This window comes from Acinonyx jubatus, chromosome A1, assembly GCF_027475565.1.
Source record: "Acinonyx jubatus isolate Ajub_Pintada_27869175 chromosome A1, VMU_Ajub_asm_v1.0, whole genome shotgun sequence".
Taxonomy (NCBI): Eukaryota; Metazoa; Chordata; class Mammalia; order Carnivora; family Felidae; genus Acinonyx; species Acinonyx jubatus.
Genome location: NC_069380.1, coordinates 190,345,037 through 190,364,890, shown reverse-complemented (window position 1 = coordinate 190,364,890; position 19,854 = coordinate 190,345,037). Strand labels below are relative to the sequence as shown.

The 19,854-nt window shown below is 45.1% G+C and overlaps 1 protein-coding gene across 4 annotated transcripts in view; it reads left to right on the top strand.

Annotated features, from left to right (window-relative positions):
• The window catches only part of GALNT10 (polypeptide N-acetylgalactosaminyltransferase 10), a 227,281-nt gene that overhangs the window by 61,587 nt on the left and 145,840 nt on the right, over positions 1-19,854 (top strand). The window contains exon 1 of one of the 4 annotated variants that reach the window (XM_027077577.2): positions 10,739-10,798. The exons of the other annotated variants lie outside the window; for them this stretch is intronic. Coding sequence (XP_026933378.1) covers positions 10,754-10,798 — 45 coding nt within the window. The 5' untranslated portion in view covers positions 10,739-10,753. Of the gene's footprint in view, positions 1-10,738; positions 10,799-19,854 lie in introns of those variants that run through there. 4 annotated transcript variants of the gene reach the window in all.

Genomic DNA, 19,854 nt, shown 5'->3' with positions numbered 1-19,854 from the left:
TCACTTTTTAAAGTGAGGTGGAAATGTTAGAATACTGAGGGACAGAGACAATTTAAAGGGCTTTTTGGCTTTCTGCCGTGACCCTTTAGTCTCTCTAGCACAAGGCTAAACAAACACTGGTTTCAGCCTTCCCCAGAGGAAATTAATTTCTTGTCTGAGCAGTACAGACCCCCACTCAGCTCTTAGGGAGTGCCTGAAACCACAGCCAAACATTGCAAGCCCACCTGTCAACTTCCTGACCTCCAATGGGCAGAAGTGACAGCCAAGTGGACCTCCTGCCCCCCACAGCTCCCTCTCTGACCTCATTCTAGGGAAGGGGAGGAGCCTTGGTGGGCAGACTTTTTTTTCTCTCTTCTCTAAGGGAAACACTGAAAGATAGCAAGTATAATTTCTGAAGAGCAAGTGTTCTCAGTGAGTTTTCCAAACCTTACGTGTTCTTCCCTTGTTGGCAGTATTTATATTTTGAGAAGGGATGTTTTGGAACCTTATGGTAACTTGTCCAGTCCCTTATTTCTTTGTCCTGCTCCCCCATATGTGAAAGAACCAGCAGGGTCTCAGGTTATCTTTAGACTCATGAAGGAGAATTTGACCACATCAGTTCCAGAATAAATGGGAGGAACAATAGTGGAGAACATCAGACCTCAGAAGAAAGGGACACCCCTGTGGAAGGTGCCTCAGAGCTGCCCTGTTTCCTGATGCCGATGAGACCTTCCTTGAGAGAAATCCATTGCCCTCACCCTCGTGCCCACGCACAAAGTATAGTCAGGAGCATTTGCGAAAGCTTTAAACCAACAATTGCTTTTATAGTCTGCAGACTGATTTTTCAATGTGCAGATTTGCTATAAATTTATAGAGTGTTTTGATTCTAAATTCACAATGTGCATCTTTAATGGCTCCAAGTTTGGATAATTTCATGCTGTTTATATCCTAGCAGCAATGGTTTATGCATATTTCCCAAGCTATTACCCTCCTAGGAGAAGAGTGAACAACCTCCTTTTACAAAAGACAGTCCCATATGTCCTGGTTTCGCGTGTCTCTCTCCAAAGATCATTTTGCATTGAGATGCGAGGAGAGCATGACAGCTGGATGAGGCACCCACCCCAGTTTGCAGGCAGGTGGGTTTGTGGGTTTCCTGGACTCTCCTACCCGGCTCCCAGATGGCCCTGCATTTGAAAATCACCAGTTAGGCACTTTGCAGTCACCTGGAGTTTTTCTACTAAGACATTTTTCAGCTTGATTTTTAAAATACGTTGCCCACCTCCCTCCATTCCCATCAGGAGAGAACTTTGTTATTAACATGTGATGAGACTCTTAAAAAAAGAGCCAGGAATTTGCTTTCCGGGAGTCCAACCTGAGGTGGTAATCAGAAATGTGAGATGTGAGGATGTTTACTGAAACTTACAAAAAAATTTTTTATAATAGTAGAATATATATATAACATGAAAAAATGTAATGGTGGAAAGTTGGAAGCAGTTAAATGTCCAGCAGTAGGGGATATGATTCACCCATGTAACAGAATATAATACGTCCTTTGAAAATACTACCTTCTAAGAATTTTTAATGATAGGAAATTTCTATTGACACACAATGACAGGTGAAGAAAGATGGTTTCAGACCTCCAATTATGCCTCCAGACTTTAGATTTCAGCCACATGCCTTGAAACAAGATAGAAAGGGTAACCACAGAATTATCAGCAGTGGTTACTATTGGATGGTGGAATTATGGAGGATTTTTTATTTTCTTATTTTTATTCTTTAAAGTTTATTTATTTATTTTGGTAGAGAGAGAGAGAATCCAAAGCAGGCCCTGCCCTCCACCCTGAGCCCGACATGGGGCTCAGTCTCACAACTAATCACGACTTCAGCCGAAATCAAGAGTCAGACATTCAATCAACTGAACCACACAGGCACCCTGAGGATTTTTTAAATTACATATTTTTTTTAATTTTGAGATAATTTTGGATTTTACATGTAGTTATAAAAACATCACAAAGAGGTCCTGTGCACCCTTTTCCCTAGTTTCCTATAGGGTATTTAAATTTTCTTCTCTGTGCTTTTATGGTTTCCAAAAAAATCTAGTCAGGGAAAACAAAATTAAGGGCTGTCATTAAAAACAAATTTATCGATCCTTCCAGAGAACCTTGCTCCAGGTTGTAACTGGTCTATCTTCCCTATTCTTGGACCCCAAATCCCATTGCTTGTCCTTTTGGTCCACTGTAGATCTTAGCACCTGCTAATCTTGTAGTTAATCAGATCTTTGCCCATGAGTGGACTTTCATACAGTGAGTTCATGCTGGAACAACAGGACATACTTCCAGAAGCCTCTGGTTTACTCAAACTATTTGGAGAAGAAAAGAAAGAAACAGGGGCATCTGGGTGGCTCAGTCAGTTGAGCATCTGACTTTGGCTCAAGTCATGGTCTCACAGTTCATGAGTTCAAGCCCCACATCAGGCTCTCTGCTGTCAGTGCAGAGCCTTCTTTGGATCCGCTGTCCCCTTCTGTCTCTTTGTACCTTCCCCACTCATGCCATCTCTCTCTCAAAAATAAATAAATGTTAAAAAAGGAAGAAACACATTACTTTTATATTAAATTAAGACATCCATTATAGAGTGGAAAGTAAGAATTGAGATGTGATGAATATTTAAGATAAAGCAGAATCACTGTTTGAGAAACACTGCTAGTGAATGTTGAAGAAATGCTTCCTGAGTTGAACTATGCCGTCTGGTGAATATCGGGAAACACACAGCACTGTTGGAGATCATGGGAAAGAGCATGACTGGTCATTCTGCTTAACTTTTGAAGACAAAGTTTAGATTTTTGTCTTTGTTTTCATGCCACGTCTTGCTGGAACACCCCATCCCGAGAGGTCAGGAGCCCTGGGTTGGTTTCTTGACACCAGCATTGACCTCTGTGGGAACCTGGCAGGACGTCTTGTCTCTGGGCCCCCTCTTCCTTGCCAGCGGAATGAACTGTTCAGACCAGAGCACCCCAGTGGGCTCTCTATAACTCTGAGGTGCTCAGGTCAGTCAGCGTGAAGCATGTGACTTTCCCAGGTTTCTCAGACTCCTGGGAAGGAGGGAAGGACACCTAGGGAAGGACAATGCACAGGGAACCTGCAAGGGCATTAGCTTCCTTGGAAGCTAGTCTTCATTGATTTGGGTCTCCCTCTGCCTCTTGCTGACCTTTCCTGTCAGCACGTCTCTTTTGTCATTAAAAAAAAAAAAAAAAACCTCGAGTGAAAGAAGGTTGTAGAAATTGATTAAGTAGACACCCCCATTTTTCCCACTTTTTCTTTCTCCTAAAGATTATCTTAGAGATGCCAAAAGCAATTTTTATAGGCAAGTTGGTCTTTTACAAAAGATGTGTTTACAAAGCATGAAATTAACATTTTTGCACAGAGCCAAATAATTGCTTAAAACATGGTGACTTTCAGCAAGTTTGTAGCTTGAACAGTTATTAGTAAGGTCAGATGCTACGTGCACTAATGCAATTATCGGACTCCACCACCAAAGCAAACTTGGCCAAGCATCTTGTGAGGGAACAGGTGTTCCTAAGCCATTCACCCATGAGGTCATTTCAGATGTTGGGAGCAGCACCATCCATTAACATTGCAGTCCACCGAATGCTTCAGTGTCACAGGGCCACCCCACTCCTGGAGCTTCAGACCCCTATAAGTCCACTTGTAAAGTTACCCCTGAGCCCCCTGGCCAGGAGGAGCTGAAGAGATTAACCAATGTCCAAGCACTTCACTCCTTACGAGTGGGGAGGCTTCCCCTTCAGACTAGACAGCACATTTGGATTAGAGAGAATCAGATGCCAGCATCCAAAGGGAAGGGACAATAGAGCAGACACATTTGGGCAAACAGCTTGTATATTTCAGTAGCAATTTAGGACATCCTTAAGTTCATAAAGGTGACCAAAGAACATTAAGTTCCCTCCAGGAAAATCTATTCAAGGAGTCATGTTGGTGCGTGATTTTGGATTTGCATTCTTATTGGTAATGTTAGGCGGTATAACAGATCAACCCTGAAATGTCAGTGTTGTAACTCACAGAGATTTCTCATTTACAAATTGTACTCTGGCGTAGGTCTCCAGAGCACTCCAGAAAGGAGAGGGGGAAGATGGAATTATTGAGAGATTCCCAGGGAACTTACCTAAAATTCATTTGGGGAAACATGAAGAACCTGAGATGTCTCATCTTTTTGTGGCTCAGAGTCATGCGGTGCAAACAAAAAAGAAAATTCTCCCTTCCCTGTGCTTACCCACTGGTGGAGTGTATACTCTAAAAACAAAGGGAACGTGTTTGAGATGACCTCCACTGCCTGGCTGGGATCAGGTTTTGCAGAGTACAGAGTACAAGTATTGGAGCCAGACAGACCCAGGTTCAAGTCCCGGCTTTACCACTTGCTATATCCGTGGCCCTGGGCAAGTTACCAATGCCTTGTACAATTTTAGCTACTGTCTGCAACTTGGGGAAAATAATTGTACCCACCTCAGAGGGTTGTTTTGAGGGTAAATGAGATGATGAACTGAGAGGGAATTATTCTAGGGACTAGCACACAGTACGCACCCATTCATCCGTTCAGTTCATTCAGCTAACAGTTTTTGAGCACCTCTGTGACTGCTACAGCTAGCTGCCCTAGAACCAGTGCTTCCCCTGCCCTTCTCTGCTGGCACTTCTAGTGCAGGCACAGATAGGCATTAATTAAATAATCACTCTAAATAAAGGTCTACTTGCTAACCTTTTTAAAAAATGTTTATTCATTTTTGAGAGAGAGACAGAGTGTGAGTGGGGGAGGGGCAGACAGCGAGGGGGACCCGGAATCCGAAGCAAGCATGCTCCGGGCTCTGAGCTGTCAGCCCAGTGCCTGATGTGGGGCTCGAACTCATGAACCATTAGATCATGACCTGAGCCAAAGTCAGACACTTAACCCACTGAGCCACCCAGTCGCCCACCTCCCCCCCCCCCCCCCCCCCCCCCCCCCCCCCCGCCCAGCCCAAGGTCTATTTATTAACTTGATGCTCTGAAGAATAGGATTGCTGTGTTTGCCAGAAGCCTTGACTGAGAAGTCAGGGAGGGCTTCTCAGAGGAAGTGGCATCTGAGCTGAGATGTGAAATGAACTTGGTGGAGTGGGAACAGTGTGACCGTTGTTTTTGAGGAAATAGCATGTGCAGAGACCCTATGGCAGGAGAAAGTGGGGTGCCTTCGAAGAACTCAGGAAAGTGTCCAGAGCTCTGAGACCAAGGGGAGCATGGTACAGGATGGGCTGGCGTGGTGGGCAGAGGCTAGGCCATGTAGGACCTCGTGAGAATGTTAAGGAGTTGGGTTTCATCTTAAGAGCCATGGGAAGTCATTGAAGGTTTTTAAGCAGGGGCTTAAAAATTACTAAGCTCAATAAATGTTAGCTGTTATTGTTCCTTTCCGGAAACTTTTATATTACATCCCAACAGTATTGGCTCTCTTATTGGATTCCATGAATATATAATTTAAACACACACACACACACAACAGCCCTATTGATTTATTTGGTGGTCTGAAAGCAGGATCTGTAATGTGCCGGAGCCACTCAGTCCATTATGATGTGCTTCCTCCTCTGTGTGGAATCGGAAGGACACAAAAAGCAACCTGGACCCAGGACAGAAAGGTGAGACCACGGGAGGTGGAGCAGGGCCCAGCTGGATGTGGCAGGGACTCGAGAGGCCTGCTGAGCCGGGTAGGCTTCCACAGCCCGAGCCAGGCCACCTGCAGGCCTCTGACGGTGCATGGATGTGGGATGGCAGGAGAAGAAGAGGAAGCTGGCACGGGGGAGGCAGACAGGATGTTGGTGTACCTGTGGGGAGGGAATTTAGGGCCAGACTGGCAGAGGGCAGGAGTGGGGCGGTGGGCCAGACGACTAAAGGGGACAGCCAGGTGAAGGGGTTTGGGCACCAAAGCTCACTGACCCACGTGAGAATGCTCACTCCCCAAATCTGGGGTCCGGTGACCCTACTCATTCTCCTGTCAGAGGCCTCACTGGTCCCCAAAGCGGGTGACTTGGCTAAGGTCTCTAGTGTGGGTCAAGTGATCCCAACTCTCAGAACATATTTGCTTCCTCCATATGTGGCTGTGCTTGACCTGGGCTGTTGTTGTCAGCTCTCTGGCTCAACCCCGGAGCTCCCCTGCCTGACGAAAGTTGTGTTTCCCATCTTTCAGCCTTCACCCACTCATCCGTCAGTGGTGAATCCTGAAGTTGGAACAGGATAGAGTGTCTCCCTCGTGCCAGGCTTTGATCTGGCTCCAGTCTAGGTGTGTGACTGGATAACCAGTTACAGAGTTATCCAAACCTAGCATCATTTTGCCTGAGAACAAGGGCAGGGCCAGACTGAAAATGGCCTGGGCCCACAGACTCAGCAGACTTTTTATAGACAGGAAGCAGATGGGCAGAGTGATTTCCACACCCTCAGCTAAACAACAACCAACAGCCTCTGGTTTCATGGCTTCAGAAGGTATGATGGCCACTCCCGCATGTCTGTCCTTTCATAGCCACAGAATGCTTTCATATATATACATGGTCTCCTTTGAGCCTCCTTACAGCGGATACAGTTGCCTGGGCAGGTGTTATCCTGCCCCTTCTTCAGATGAAGAAACTGAGGCCTGGTCATTAGGCACCATGCTCAGGGTCACATGTGAAGTCAGAGCTTCTGGGTCATCACGTAGCCAGTCAGGATTCACCTACTGGGAGTGGCTTGTGTTGCTTACTTCTGTGTCTTAGAGAGACAGAGACAGAGAGAACTTGAACTGGAGACAGATTGGGGAAATACTAGCCTGGACAGATATTTAAATCCTGTATATGAGGGTGTGGCTACATGTAGAGCAAATAGGGATCAGTGTGGGGCTTAACATCCTGTAGTTGATTTTGCTGCATTTAAGCTTTCTGAGTCGCAGGCTTTTGTGGGTGTGTCTGTCTTATGTGTCCATTTCTATCTGGCAAGGAGGCCAAAGTTAATATATCTATAAATTTTGTGTTCTTTGAGCCCTGACCTCTTTCAGACCCAGTAAGTGCCACATGTCCAGTTGCCCGTTACTCCTTTAGGAAACTAAAACACATACCAAGAGAGGAGAGGGTTGAAAGCCAGAAATGCAGGTGGGGTCCACATTCAGATTCAGGTCAGCTGATGTAGTGTGTTTCTTAGGGAATAAGTCCTCTGCAGTATGAAGTCTGAGCAGCTTACTCCCTCCTCTGCTTCCTTCTTGTGTAATTTTTAAAAGCATAAGAAAATGAAATGGGGCCCTTTCACATATGAGACAGCTATTTTCTCAGGTCTCACGCCTTCCTTTTGATTAGCCTGAATAATACAACTTACAATTATGCCCTGCCTGGCAGCGTATTTTTGCCTTGTGAGTGTCAGTCACAATTTCTGGGCAAGTGAATACCATTGACAAGGAACCTCTCTTTTTCCACCTTTGGTTCCAGGTGGCCCCTCTGTGGTGCTCTTTCCACCCACGCTGGCCTCCAGGGCTGCCTCTCCGTGATACTTAAGTCATTTCACCAAGAAGTTCTCCCCAAATCCCTTGTTTATCTGGGGGCGGTGGGGAGGGCCGAGCCCCCCTCCAGAGGGAGCCACGCCAGTCTGATTAATTAAGGTAAATAGGGGAGTGATCGGCAGTGGCTTAAGCTCCAGGCACGTAACCTAGGCAACGGCAGGGAGTCTGCACCTCTGCTGACAAGTAACATGGGACTAATTTTTTCTCAGGTCGACGGCCATCTCTTATGCTCAGAGTCCACTTCAAGAGCTGTGAGAAAGGGCTGGGCTTTTGGACATCAGGGTAGAGGAGTAACTAAGAGTCTGCCAGGGGGTATCGTGGGTGTTTTTTCCCCTTCCCAAACATGATCTGGGCAGGGTAATGGGCAGACGTGACATCGAAGGCGTCAGGGCCAAAAGCAACTCTCTCACTTTAGGAACTCGAACAAGTCCCTCCTGAGCCTGGGATCAGCAGTTCTGCTTTCCTATGCCAGCTTCCTAGTCAGTTTCCTCATCTGGAAAATGGGACAGTAATCATAGTGCCGTCTTCCAGGCTTGTTGTGGGGAGGTTGACAGTACACCCCGAGAGGAGCTCAGGGATATGTTGCCCCTCCTACAACTTCAAGAATTTTGGTTCGAGCCGAGTTCCTGTCCATTGGCTCAGACTTCTTGCTGAGCATGCTTTCAGCTGCTAGCAACTGCTGGCTTGAACACTGGCCAGTTGAGAATGGGATTCTGGTTGTTTTTCTACCATGTGAAACAAAGACCAGGGAGAAACACGGTCACATGAAAAAGACATGAAATTTTCCTGCTCAGTGAATGAGGCCAGAAGGTGCATAATATATGGTTTCTGAAGCTACAGGTGGATTGGAGAGAGAGTTTGCAATCTCCGGGAACATTTGAGACTTTTGCAAGTTAGGAAGGGAGAGAGAAATGCCAGGAGCCTAATGTCTTGTACATAGCCTTGGCTGAATAATCTCCGATAAGCCAACCTCAGGAGCTCAATTTCCTTATTAAAAATTCTGGAAGGAGTACTCAAAAACCTGTTAACAGTGGTTATCTCTAAGGGGTAGGACTAGAGGTTGGGAGAAGAGAGAGATTTATATTTTCCATTGTATACCGTTTTGGCTTTTAAAATCTTTCACTATGTGCCTTTATTATTGTTATAATTGCAAATCAAATTATAGGGTCTGTCTTTAGAAAATGAAGTGAAGGGGTTGGCTTAGATCATTGGTTCTCAAAAAAAAATTTTTTTTTTTTTTTTTTTTAAGCAGCGGAAGGAACACTTGTCACATCATCCTGCTTAAAAGCCTGATGAACGTATGACCAAGAAGAAATCAGAGCCCCTCTTGCCAGGACGCCCCTACCCCAGCTCCCAGCTGCAGCATCTCCAAGGGACCCATTGAACATAGTTTTTGAAACAGCCTGCCCCTCTGGGGAGTCAGCAGTTGGGAAAGAAGAATAGCACGTGGGCTCAGCATCACTCAGACTCTGGGGGACAGGAAACAGGTCACCTTTGGGTGGTTTCTCCTGGCTTGAAATGATAGATGTTAAAGGGTAGATTTTGTAGCCATTCCAGGTAAAACTGTACCTGGGAACTTCCATAGGCAGGATGCCGAAGGGACAGTAAGAAGGCCTGTTCACCTTGTAAAAATTTGCTTTGAACACAGACAACCAGCCTACTTACACTATGCTTTCGGCAAGTTACTTAGGTTGTCTGAGTCTCTTGCTGAATCTTTAAAAAAAGAAGAAACACTGGTGCCTACTTTCTAGGACTGTTGAAAGGATTACATGAGATTACAGTCTCAGTCGAGCCGAGGGCTTGGCATAGTGCCTTGCCCATAGTAGGTGTCCAGTGAAGGTGTTTGGTGACCAGTGGTAGTACCAGTCAGTCATCATCATGACCGAATTCCTGGGCAAGTCAGAAATGACCTTGCCACCTCTTCTTGTAGGTTCTCGGTTAAATCGGTAACCTCTCAGGACCGTAGTTTTCTTACGTTTAAATTAGAGGTGCTCAGGAATTGCAAATTGGTGGTCTCCTGGGCAAAATCAAGCATGTAAACATATTTGTTTATTGAGGTACTATATTAAAAATTAAGAAGTAGTGTCTAGAAACTTGAATTCTCCAGTTTCTTTTTAGAAACTGAACATCTGTCTTTACTTGCCCTCCCTCGCTTGGTGACAGTCAGCTGGCGGCTGCCCCCACCCCTGCCTTACATGGGCGTGCATACACCTGCCTTTTCACCAGCCCCCTTCCTTCTATATTATGTGACACCTGGCCAACCCCTCTTTCCACGTAGGCAGTTGGGTTGGCAAAGCCTAGGTTAAAATCACTAGCTCATCCCATGACCCTGAATGTATGTATCCCATTATTTCTCTGGACTGTCACATTGCCATCTATAAAATGAGAGAGTTGAGCTTTCAACCTTGACTTTCTTTGGGTGTTCTGTTCAGTCCATAAACATTTACTGAATTCCTCCTGTTTCCGGGAATTCTAAAAGGCATTTGGGAGGATGCAAAGGTGAGTAAGCATGGGCTTGGCCGGGAGATGTCTGGCGGCCATGCCTCTCAAAGTGTAGTCTGCAGAATGGCACCAGTTCACCATGAGATAAAATACAGAAGACAAGCATTTAGAAACTTTTATGGCAATTTGACGTTGCTGTTACAACCAAGCACATGCTCAGTGGATGTATCTTGTTGAGTAGATATAGATCTGTTCACGTGCTGTTGAACTTATATGGTGAATTTCATGCGGTGCAAGCTGCATACTAGTTCCAATTACCATTGCTGTTTAGCAAACTGTCCCAACTACAGTGGCTTACACCAACAGCAGTGATTTATTTGCTCACAAATCTACAGTTTGAGCCCGGCCGGGCAGAACAGCTCTTCCCTGATCCACACAGTGCCTGCTGGGGTGCCTCCACTGAGGCCGGAGGGTCTGCCTCCGGACTGGCTCACTCACGTGGCTGACCAGGTGGTGCTGGCTGTCTGCTCCTTTCCATGTCGGTCTCTTCACAGGAAGAGGAAGATAACTTCTTCATAGCATAGTGGCTGGGCTCCTCGAGAGCAAGGCAGAAGTTCATAGAACTTTCATGGTCTAGTCTCAGAAGTCACATTGTGTCTCTTCTGCCAGTCTCTGTTGGTTGAGATATTCACAAAGGTCTGCACATCTTCAACGGGAGGAAACCTAGATTCTACCTCTTCTTAATGGGCTTGTAGAATGGTTTTAGAAGAATACGTGGGACCTAATGTTACAAACGCCTTTGGAATGTATAATCTGCCATGCTATACGGGTTTGCATTAACCTTGTTTTGCAACAATTACCACACCCTTTGTGGCTGAAAACAATACACATGTATTAGCTTATAGTTTTATACGTCATGAGTCCAAGCAGACTTAGCTGGGTTCTCTGCTCAGGGTCTCACAAGGTCACAATCAAGGCGTTCACCAGTCCCGGCTCTTTTCTGGAGGCTGTGAGAAAGAATCCGCTTCCAGGCCCATTCAGGTTGTTGGCAGGTGGTTGTAGGATCAGGGTCCCCATTTCCTCTCTGGCTGTCAGCTTGGGGTTGTTGTCTCCTCCTGGAGGCTACCCACACGTGGTCCCTCGATCTTCAAAGCCACATCGAATCCTCCTCACTCTTTGAATCATTTTGACTTCTTAGGCTGCCAGATGGAAGAGACTCTCTGCTTTTTTTGTGTGTGGTTAGATTGTGTCAACCTGGATAATGTCCTTTGTTCTGTACCACAGTGTAATCAGAGCAGTAACATCTCATGTATCCACAGGCCCCACCTACACTCAATGGGAGAGGAGAATAACAGAATGAGGGTCATTGGGAGTCATTCTTAGAATTCTGTCTACCACAGATGGTTTGGTTCACAATGAATTGGAAATTAAAACAAAGTGGTTCTTCATCGCAGATAGTTTGAAAGCATTGGTTTAGAGTCCACTAGAAAGGAATGACATGTATACAAATGGCTACAATTGGAAACCTTCAGGGCTAACTTCCAAAAAGAGAGGGGTAGAGAGCACAGGGAGAAGTTAGTGGGAGGAAGATTATTATTTAAGTGAAAGGGGATAGAATTAGAATATGGTATTTGAGGATCTGGTATTTGAATTGAGCGTTAGAAAACAGGTGTGATTTGGATCTTTATTTGTTTTTAATTTTTTTTTTTTTTTTGAGAAGCAAAGCATGTGGCAGGGGTTGGGGGGAGAGAGAGAGAGAGAGAGGGAGAGGGAGAGGGAGGGTGTCAGTCTCAATCAGGCTCTATGCTCAACACAGAGCCTGACACGGGGCCAATCTCGGGACCCTGGGATCATGACCTGAGATAAAGTCAAGAGTTGGACACTTAACTGACTGAGCCACCCAGCTGCCCCTGATTTGGATCTTTAAAAAAAAAAAAAAAAGGCAGGAGGAAAGGATTCCAGCAGTTTTGTTTCTATGTTGGCACCTTTGGATGTAAACACAGAACTGAACTGAATCAGAGGACATTTTATCACTTCTCTGGGACCACAAACAGTGCTGCCGTAAAAACTCGACCCCAGAGCTCAGTGAGTGACTTCAAACAGTAACCATGTATTATCCCTTACAGGTCTTCAGATCATTTGGGTCACTTCCCTGGTCTTGGCTGCGCTGTGCCATGTGTCTCTGGCTAGCCATGGGCAGGCTGGGCGGGCGCATCTTTGGGGTTTGGCTCTCTGTCTAGGATGACCACGGTTCTTCTCCCCATGTCTCCTCCTCCAATTGCCCCTCAACACCCCTCTAGCTTACTAGCCTTGGCTTGTTCCCTAAGGGTGTGGGGGGTAGAAGAACAAAAACCAGGGGTGGGAAGAGTGCAAGTCTCTTGAGGCTTCACGCTTGACACACTGTCACTTCTGCCTCCTTCTGTTGGCCAAAGCAGGTCACAAAGCCGGCCCTGATTCAGGAGGTGGGGCAAAAGACTTCATCTCTTGATGAGAGGAGCTTCGGGGTCCCATCGCAGAGGACATGGATACAGGGAGGGGTGGAAGATGGGGGCCACTTCTGCAATCCGTCTACCACAGTCACCCTGAGAAATCTGCCCGAATTCTCTTGAGGAGAAACAAGAGCCTCTTTTCCAGCCTCAAATGCCTTGTTTCTCCAGCTAACCAGAGAAAGTTAAATATGAGAAACCACTGTGAAAAGGTGAAGTGATCCATTAACCAGAGTTATAAGAAGCCAGGCTTTTAAAATAGTCTGTACTCTTCTGTGTGGACATTCCTGGACAACCTTACCACCTCTGCTTTTGCGGTGCCTTCACCAGCCCACGTTATGTTCATCCTTCAGTGCCCTCTGCAGAGCTGTTTCCAGAACAGTTATTCTAGAATAACTCATGGCTGTTCTTTTAGATCTCAGTGGCAGTGTTTTTTAGAAGGAAATGATCTCAAATCTGGCTCTACCATAGACAGAAACTGTGTCTTTTATGTATCATAATCTCTGGAGCATGTAACCTAGAGCCAACAAATAGTAGTTGCACAATTAATGTTCATCAGATGGATGAATAGATGGATAAATGGATGTGTTAGTAGACACAGATGACAGATGCCTCAGTAGGTGACTGAAGCTTTATTTTAGAGAATCTTATATTATCATAAACTTTATTTCCCTCCTTCCATGTCAGTATGTCAGCTTGAAATCTTCACGTTATTGTTCCACGTCTACGTGCTTCAAAGCAAAAACCAAAAAACTGACTGCACATTGCAGAGGGGAGGAATCGTGTTGTATTCTTCCTCATAAACCCTGTCATTAGCATCGCGTTTCAAAACAAGGTCCCTGAGTTCCCCAGGATGCTAATCATTTGCGAGCAGGCGGGGGTGGGTGGGTGGGGGAACTTCTCATCAAATAAATTTGTGAAATGTTGGATTACACAAAGCTAGGCAGCTCTCTTTTCTGTGACACTTTACAGAGCCTAAGTATGTTAACATCCATTGTAAATTTCCAGGGGGGCATTAGAATATGTAAGGGTTGAAAATTGGAAGAATTAGCTTTCTGTGGGAGATGAGGGAGAAGGAGGGAGGTGTCTCTTTTTAGTGTGGTAAAAGGTATGTAACAATATTTATCATTTTAACCATTTGTGGGAGTATATTTCAGTGGCATTAAAGACATCACAATGTTGTGTAACCATTAACACTGTACCCAAAACATTTCTCATCATCCCCAACAATAATGACTCCCTCTAAGCACTAACTCCCCTCTTCCCCCTGTTAACCTGTATTCTGCTTTCTGTGTGTATGAGTTTCCCTATTCTATATACCTCATGTAAGTGGAATCATATAATATGCATCCGTCTGTATCTGCCTTATTTCATTAAGCATAATATTTTCAAGATCCATCCACCTTGTAGCATATATCAAATTTTTCATGGCTGAAAAATATTCTGTTGTATGTCTGTGCTGTGTTTTGTTTATCCCTTTGTCTATGAAGGAACAGTCGACTCATTTCCACTTTTTGGGTATGTGAATAATGCTGCAGTGGACGTTGGCATAAAAATACCTATGTGAGGGGCGCCTGGGTGGCTCAGTTGGTTAAGTGTCTGATTTTGGCTCAGGTCATGATCTCACGGTTAGCGTGTTCAAGCCCTGTGTCGGGCTCTGCACTGACAGTTCAGAGTCTGGAACCTGCTTCGGATTCTGTGTCTCCCTCTCTCTCTGCCCCTCCTCCGCTTATACTCTCTCTCTCTCTCTCTCTCTCTCTCAAAAATAAATAAACATTAAAAAAAAAAAACAACAACTGTGTGAGTCTTTGCTTTCAGTGCTTTTGGATACGTACCTAGGAGTGTAATTACTGGGTCATCTGGACACTTCTATGATTAACCTTTGAGAAACCACCAAACTGCTTTCCATAGTAGCTGTGAGATTTTGTATCCTCTCATACAATCTCCAATTGTACAGGGGTTCCAGTTTCTCCACATCCTTGCCAACATTTGTTATTTTCCATTTTTAAAAATTATCACTGTCTGGGTAGCTGTAAAATGGTATCTCATGGTAGTTGGGTTTTTTTGTTTGTTTGTTTGCTTGTTTGTTTGCTTTGTCTTCCTGTTTTGTAATTCTCTAATTAGCTAGCATACAGTGTAGTCTTGGCTTCAGGAGTAGATTCCAGTGATTCATCACTTAAATGTAACACCCAGTGCTCAACCCAACAAATGCCCATCATCTGTTTTCTTCACCCCCCACTGCCCCTCCCTCATCAACCCTCAGTTTGTTCTCTGTATTTAAGAGTCTCTTGTGGTTTGCCTCCCTCTCTGTTTTTATCTTATTTTTCATGCCCTTCCCCTATGATCATCTGTTAACTTTCTCAGACTCCACATAGGAGGGAAATCAGATATCTGTCTTTGACTGGCTTATTTTGCTTAATATAATACCCTCCAGTTCCATCCATGTTGTTGCAAATGGCAAGATTTCATTCTTTTTCATCAGTGAGTAGTCTTCCATTGTGTATGTGTACATTGCATCTTCTTAATCCATTCATCAGTTAATGGACATTTGGGCTCTCTCCGTGATTTGGCTATTCTCATGGTAGTTTTGATTTGCATTTCCCTAATGACTAATGATGTTGAGCTGTAACATATGCTATGTGCATTCTGAATATAAGTCCTTCATCAAATATATTCTTGCAAATATATTCTCTTAGTCCATGGCTTGCCCTTAAAAGAGCAAAGGCTTTTAATTATAATGAATTCCAATTTATGCATATTTTATGCTGTTTGTGTCCTGTTTAAGAGACTGTCCCCTAAACTAAGGTTGCTAAAGTTTGCTCACTTACTTCCTTGTACAAATTTTATAGTTTTGGCTCTTACGTTTAAGTCAATGATCCATCTCAAGTGAATTTGTGTGTATAGTGTGAGGTAAGGATTGAGGTTTATATGTAGACATACGGATATCTAGTTGTTCCAACACCATTTGTGGAAAAGATTATCCTTTTCCATGGAGTTTCCTTAGCACCTCTGTTCAGAATCAACTGATGATACATCTAGACTCTCCATGCAGTTCCCATTGATCACATGTGTTTCCTTACTCAAGTACCACACTCCCTTGGTCACTGTGGCCCCAGAGCAGGCCTTGAAATTAGTGGATATTAAGCATTCCAACTGTTGCTCTTTTTCTATGTCCCTTGCGTATCAATTTCTACAAAGACTGCATTGAGTCCACAGATAGAGAATTGACATCTTAACAACGTCAAGTCTTCTGATTTATAAACATATGATGTATCTCTCCATTTATTTAGAGCTTTGATTTCTTTCATAGTTTTCGGTATTTAGGTCTTGCATATTTTTGTGAGATTGATCCCTCAAGTGTTTCATATTTTTGATGCCGTTGTAGATGGTATGTTTTATTTGCATTTCCAATGTTTCATTGTTGGTATTTAGCAGTGCAATTTGATTTTCATTTGTTAACCTCGTATCCTGTGACATTGCCGAACTCACTAGTTCTACCTTTTTATAGATTCCTTAGCATTTTTTACATAATCATGTTGTGGGCAGATATTTTGACCTCCATTCTATATTCAAAGAATAGAGATCTAGAAAGACAATGGACCTGCCTACTGTCCCACTCTTCGTACGTGTAGAGCCAGAAGTCTGAAAACTAGGTCTTTTGGATCCTCCTTCAGGGTTTTTGGTCTCACACCAAGTGATCTCTCAGGTTTTCAAGCCTCAAGAGAAGAAGGTCTGGAGGTTTGTAGTCCAGGGCTGGTGTGACAGCTCCAATCCCTGAAGTCTTCAGGAATCTAGGGCTCCTTCCCACCAGTATCCTCACCATCTCTAGGGAGTGGCCCTCCATCTCATGATCCTGGTGGCACTTGCATTCTAGGCAGCAACACAGAAGGAACGAAGGTTTCTTCAGGTGGGTTCTGGGGAATGCCACACAACACCTGCACTCGCCTCTCGTTGGTAGGACCTAGTCAGGCCACAGCTAGCTGCAAGGATGTCTGGGAAATATCTGCATGCTGAGAAGTCATATGCCCAGCTAAATTCCGATTACTGTGACAGAAAAAAGAGAACAGCTCCTGGGGAACATAAAGTTTTAGAAATCACTTTAGGATCCAGGCAAAGCAGCTCTCTTTAGTTTTGGAACCCATTAAGTTGACCTGAAACCTTTCAGTCAAGAGGATAAAGTTAATCCTCAGAACCCATTTATGGTATTAATCCCTTGGGACTGTAGTAGACATGTGTGATCATGGATGACTTTCCTTTATCTAGAAAAGAAAACAAAAGATGTCTCTGCTCATCTGTTCATTCATTTAACAAAAATTCCTATCTCCTACCCTCATGGAGTTCACAGTTTGAGGAGAGGCAGACGATAATGAAAGAATCACCCAAATGAATGTGCAAATCACAAAGGAGCAGTAAGGATGCCATCAGGGCACACTTAGAGATTATGATGTAGTCAAGGAGGTCAGGGAAGGCCCGCCCCTGAGAGTTGGGATTTGTTCCTACAGGGGTGTCTACTTGCATAGCAAAGTGGTGTATTCTCAGAACACCATCCTGTGCGCTACTGTGTCTACACCTCATGTATCCTGCCTGGGGCACTGTATGTCTTAAGAGATCAGTGTGTAAGAACAAGAATGCCAGAGTGAGAGCAAGGTAGGGGCGGGGGAAGTGGTGGGGATACCACTCAAGGAGGTTCAGAGCCCTTTTTGGTTCCCACCCCAAGAGAAATGAAGAAGAATTTAGAGGTTCCAAGATGGCAGATGGACGAGGCCAGGATCATAGTCCATCAGAGACTTTCCTTTGGGGCCAAGAAGGAGCCCAAGGAGCTAAGTACCCAAAGGAGTTTTCTAATAACCGTAGCCATCTGTGCGGAGACACTCCCCTAAGTGCCTGAGCCAGTCTCAGGGACCATCCGTGCGTTATGGCAAAGAGAGGGTTACTGGGTCCAGTGGGCCAACAGAGCAGAAAGAACCTCAGCTCCCATTCAGCACCTAGACTCTGTGACTCTGAGGCGTGGCACATGGGAAGACCCTGGCAGTTGTGGGTGAGGGGAGGGCAGCACTAGAGGCGGGGATGGCCATCAGTCACCTGCTTTTCCCACTTTCCCCTCCCCACTGCCCTGGGGACCTTTGCAAGCAGTGAACAGTCAGCAGCCTGAAGCTCTAAGACGGTAGAAATCAGCCAGTGGCCCACACCTTACCAGGCGTTCTTGGGAATTCACTCTTCCAGCTCAAGGCAGGCATGGCGGATACATCCTGTCTTCTGGTCATTGCCGGCTGACTGTTAAGGGCCACTTGGAGCACAATATTGAGAGGATTCTCAGAGTCTGGGATCCACAAGGAAGAACATTATGATAACTTCATGATGCTGCCTTCATCCTGGTGTGATTGTGGTGAAGAAATAGGATGGCGTATGTAAAGATGCTTTGTCGATTGCAAAGTACTATCCAAATAATAACTAAAAATGGTGGCTCTGATTTTTAGTGCTTCTTAAATACCAAACTCTGCTAAGACCTTTACTGGCTGTAGCTCATGTATTCCTCACAGGAACCTGTGTGCCAGATACTATTCATATCCCCCGTTTCGTGTTTGAGGAACCAAGGCTTGGGGAAAACAGTGTAACCTGCCTCAGGTCACACAGCTAGGAAGCAGAACTGTGACACAAGCCTAGGTGTTTCTGACTCCAAAGCAGGTGCTGTTACACAGTTGGTTGTGCTGTCTTCAGAGTATAGGGGATCCTGACTGTAATTAGTGCTATTAATAGAGCAAGTACTGAATTGCTTGGTGTCTCAGTTCTCATTCCCCAAGCAGGAGACCAATAAGATGTGTTTGCAGCCATTTTTCCACCCCTGAAAGCTAAGAAATTGCCTTGTATGCAGCTCCTCGTTTTGCCCGCCTTCCTCCGTACACATCCACATCTGCTCTGCAGAGCAGGGCAGTGACCCTCTGTTGGGCTCCCTCCACCGAGCCTCTGAGAACACTCTGGAGACTTTCCTGTGGTTGATCACTTACTGGCTAGACTAGGATTTGCAAGGCCCCTTGTGAACAAGGCACAGAAGTATGATTCACTCCAGCGAGTTTTTCTTTCCCGAGAACGGACTGTGTTCTGAGACGTGGGAGGGAGTGGGCAGATGTGTGTGGAAGGAACCATTAGCTGTGATGATTACGCTCATGGGGTGGTTGGCAGTTTGCAAAGCACTTTCCTATTGATTTTCTCTCCAGGCCTCAGTTTTGTCATCTTCAAAGTGGCTATAATAACAATAATAATATAGTAAAGTCTCATCTTACAAAAGGGTTAGGTTATAATAAACTCACCACTTTAGGGGGAAATAACATAAAATCAGAATGGCCCTTGACAATTGCCCATGGAATATAATGACAAACCACCTCTCAAAAGTCCAGTTTAGGCAGGACTTTTTTTCCCCTGGCTATAACACCGATGACGATTTCTTCAGTTGAAGTCATCGCAGTGCCTTCTGAGGTAGTGAAAGCACTTGTCTTCCAAGAGAAGGCTCACTCAGCGCTGAAGTGCTCACATGCCAGAGGCTAGAGACAACTAGGCCTCTAGGGACACCATCCATGGCACTGGCTCACTGAGCTTGGGGACGGGAGGATCGCCAGCCTCCCTGGTTACGATTTGTTTCTCTTTCTCTTTGACCATGTGTCATGCAATTCCTGAAGGTTACTATGCAGATGATACAGTTCTGTTAGGGTCTGATTTTGTGACTGGTTGTCCATGAACAGGATTCAAACTTGAAAGTAACATGTGATGGAGCAAACACCAGGCTAGACCAAGGGAGATCTGGGCTCAGACCCCAGGTCAACCCCACCTGCATCGACAGGACTTTGGGCTTATGGACCTTAAAGACAAACTTAATCACCCAAGTGTCAGAGTTCTCAGCCTGCATTTCTGGACTATAGACCTGCAGACTGTAGACCCTTGTGACTCTGTTAAAAAAAAAAAAAATCTGTCCGTGTGCATCCCCACTTGTGTCTTCCTAGCCCATGCTGGCATCATCTCTGCCTATACGTATATGCTGTGAGAGCCTCCTCCCTTAGTTCTACCCTTCTTGGTCTCCTAATCCCTTCTCCACTGGGCTATAACAGCCTGCCAAATGCAACCTGATCTTGCCACCTCCTATTATATAAAATCTCGGGACAGACAAAATCCTTACACCTGCCCACCTCTCATCCCCATCAGCCTTTCCCTCCTCGTCCATGTGCCACACACACTGCTTTCTTTCAGTCCCACCTGTGTTTCATCTGTGCCTTGCCACAGGGCCTTTGCACAGCCTTGCTTTTCCCTCCGTCAGGAATGCTCTGTTTTCCTCTTTCAGTTGAATTAACTCCTAATCATACTCCCTCCGTTTCTTCAGGAAAGCCTCCCCTAACCTTGCAGATCAAAC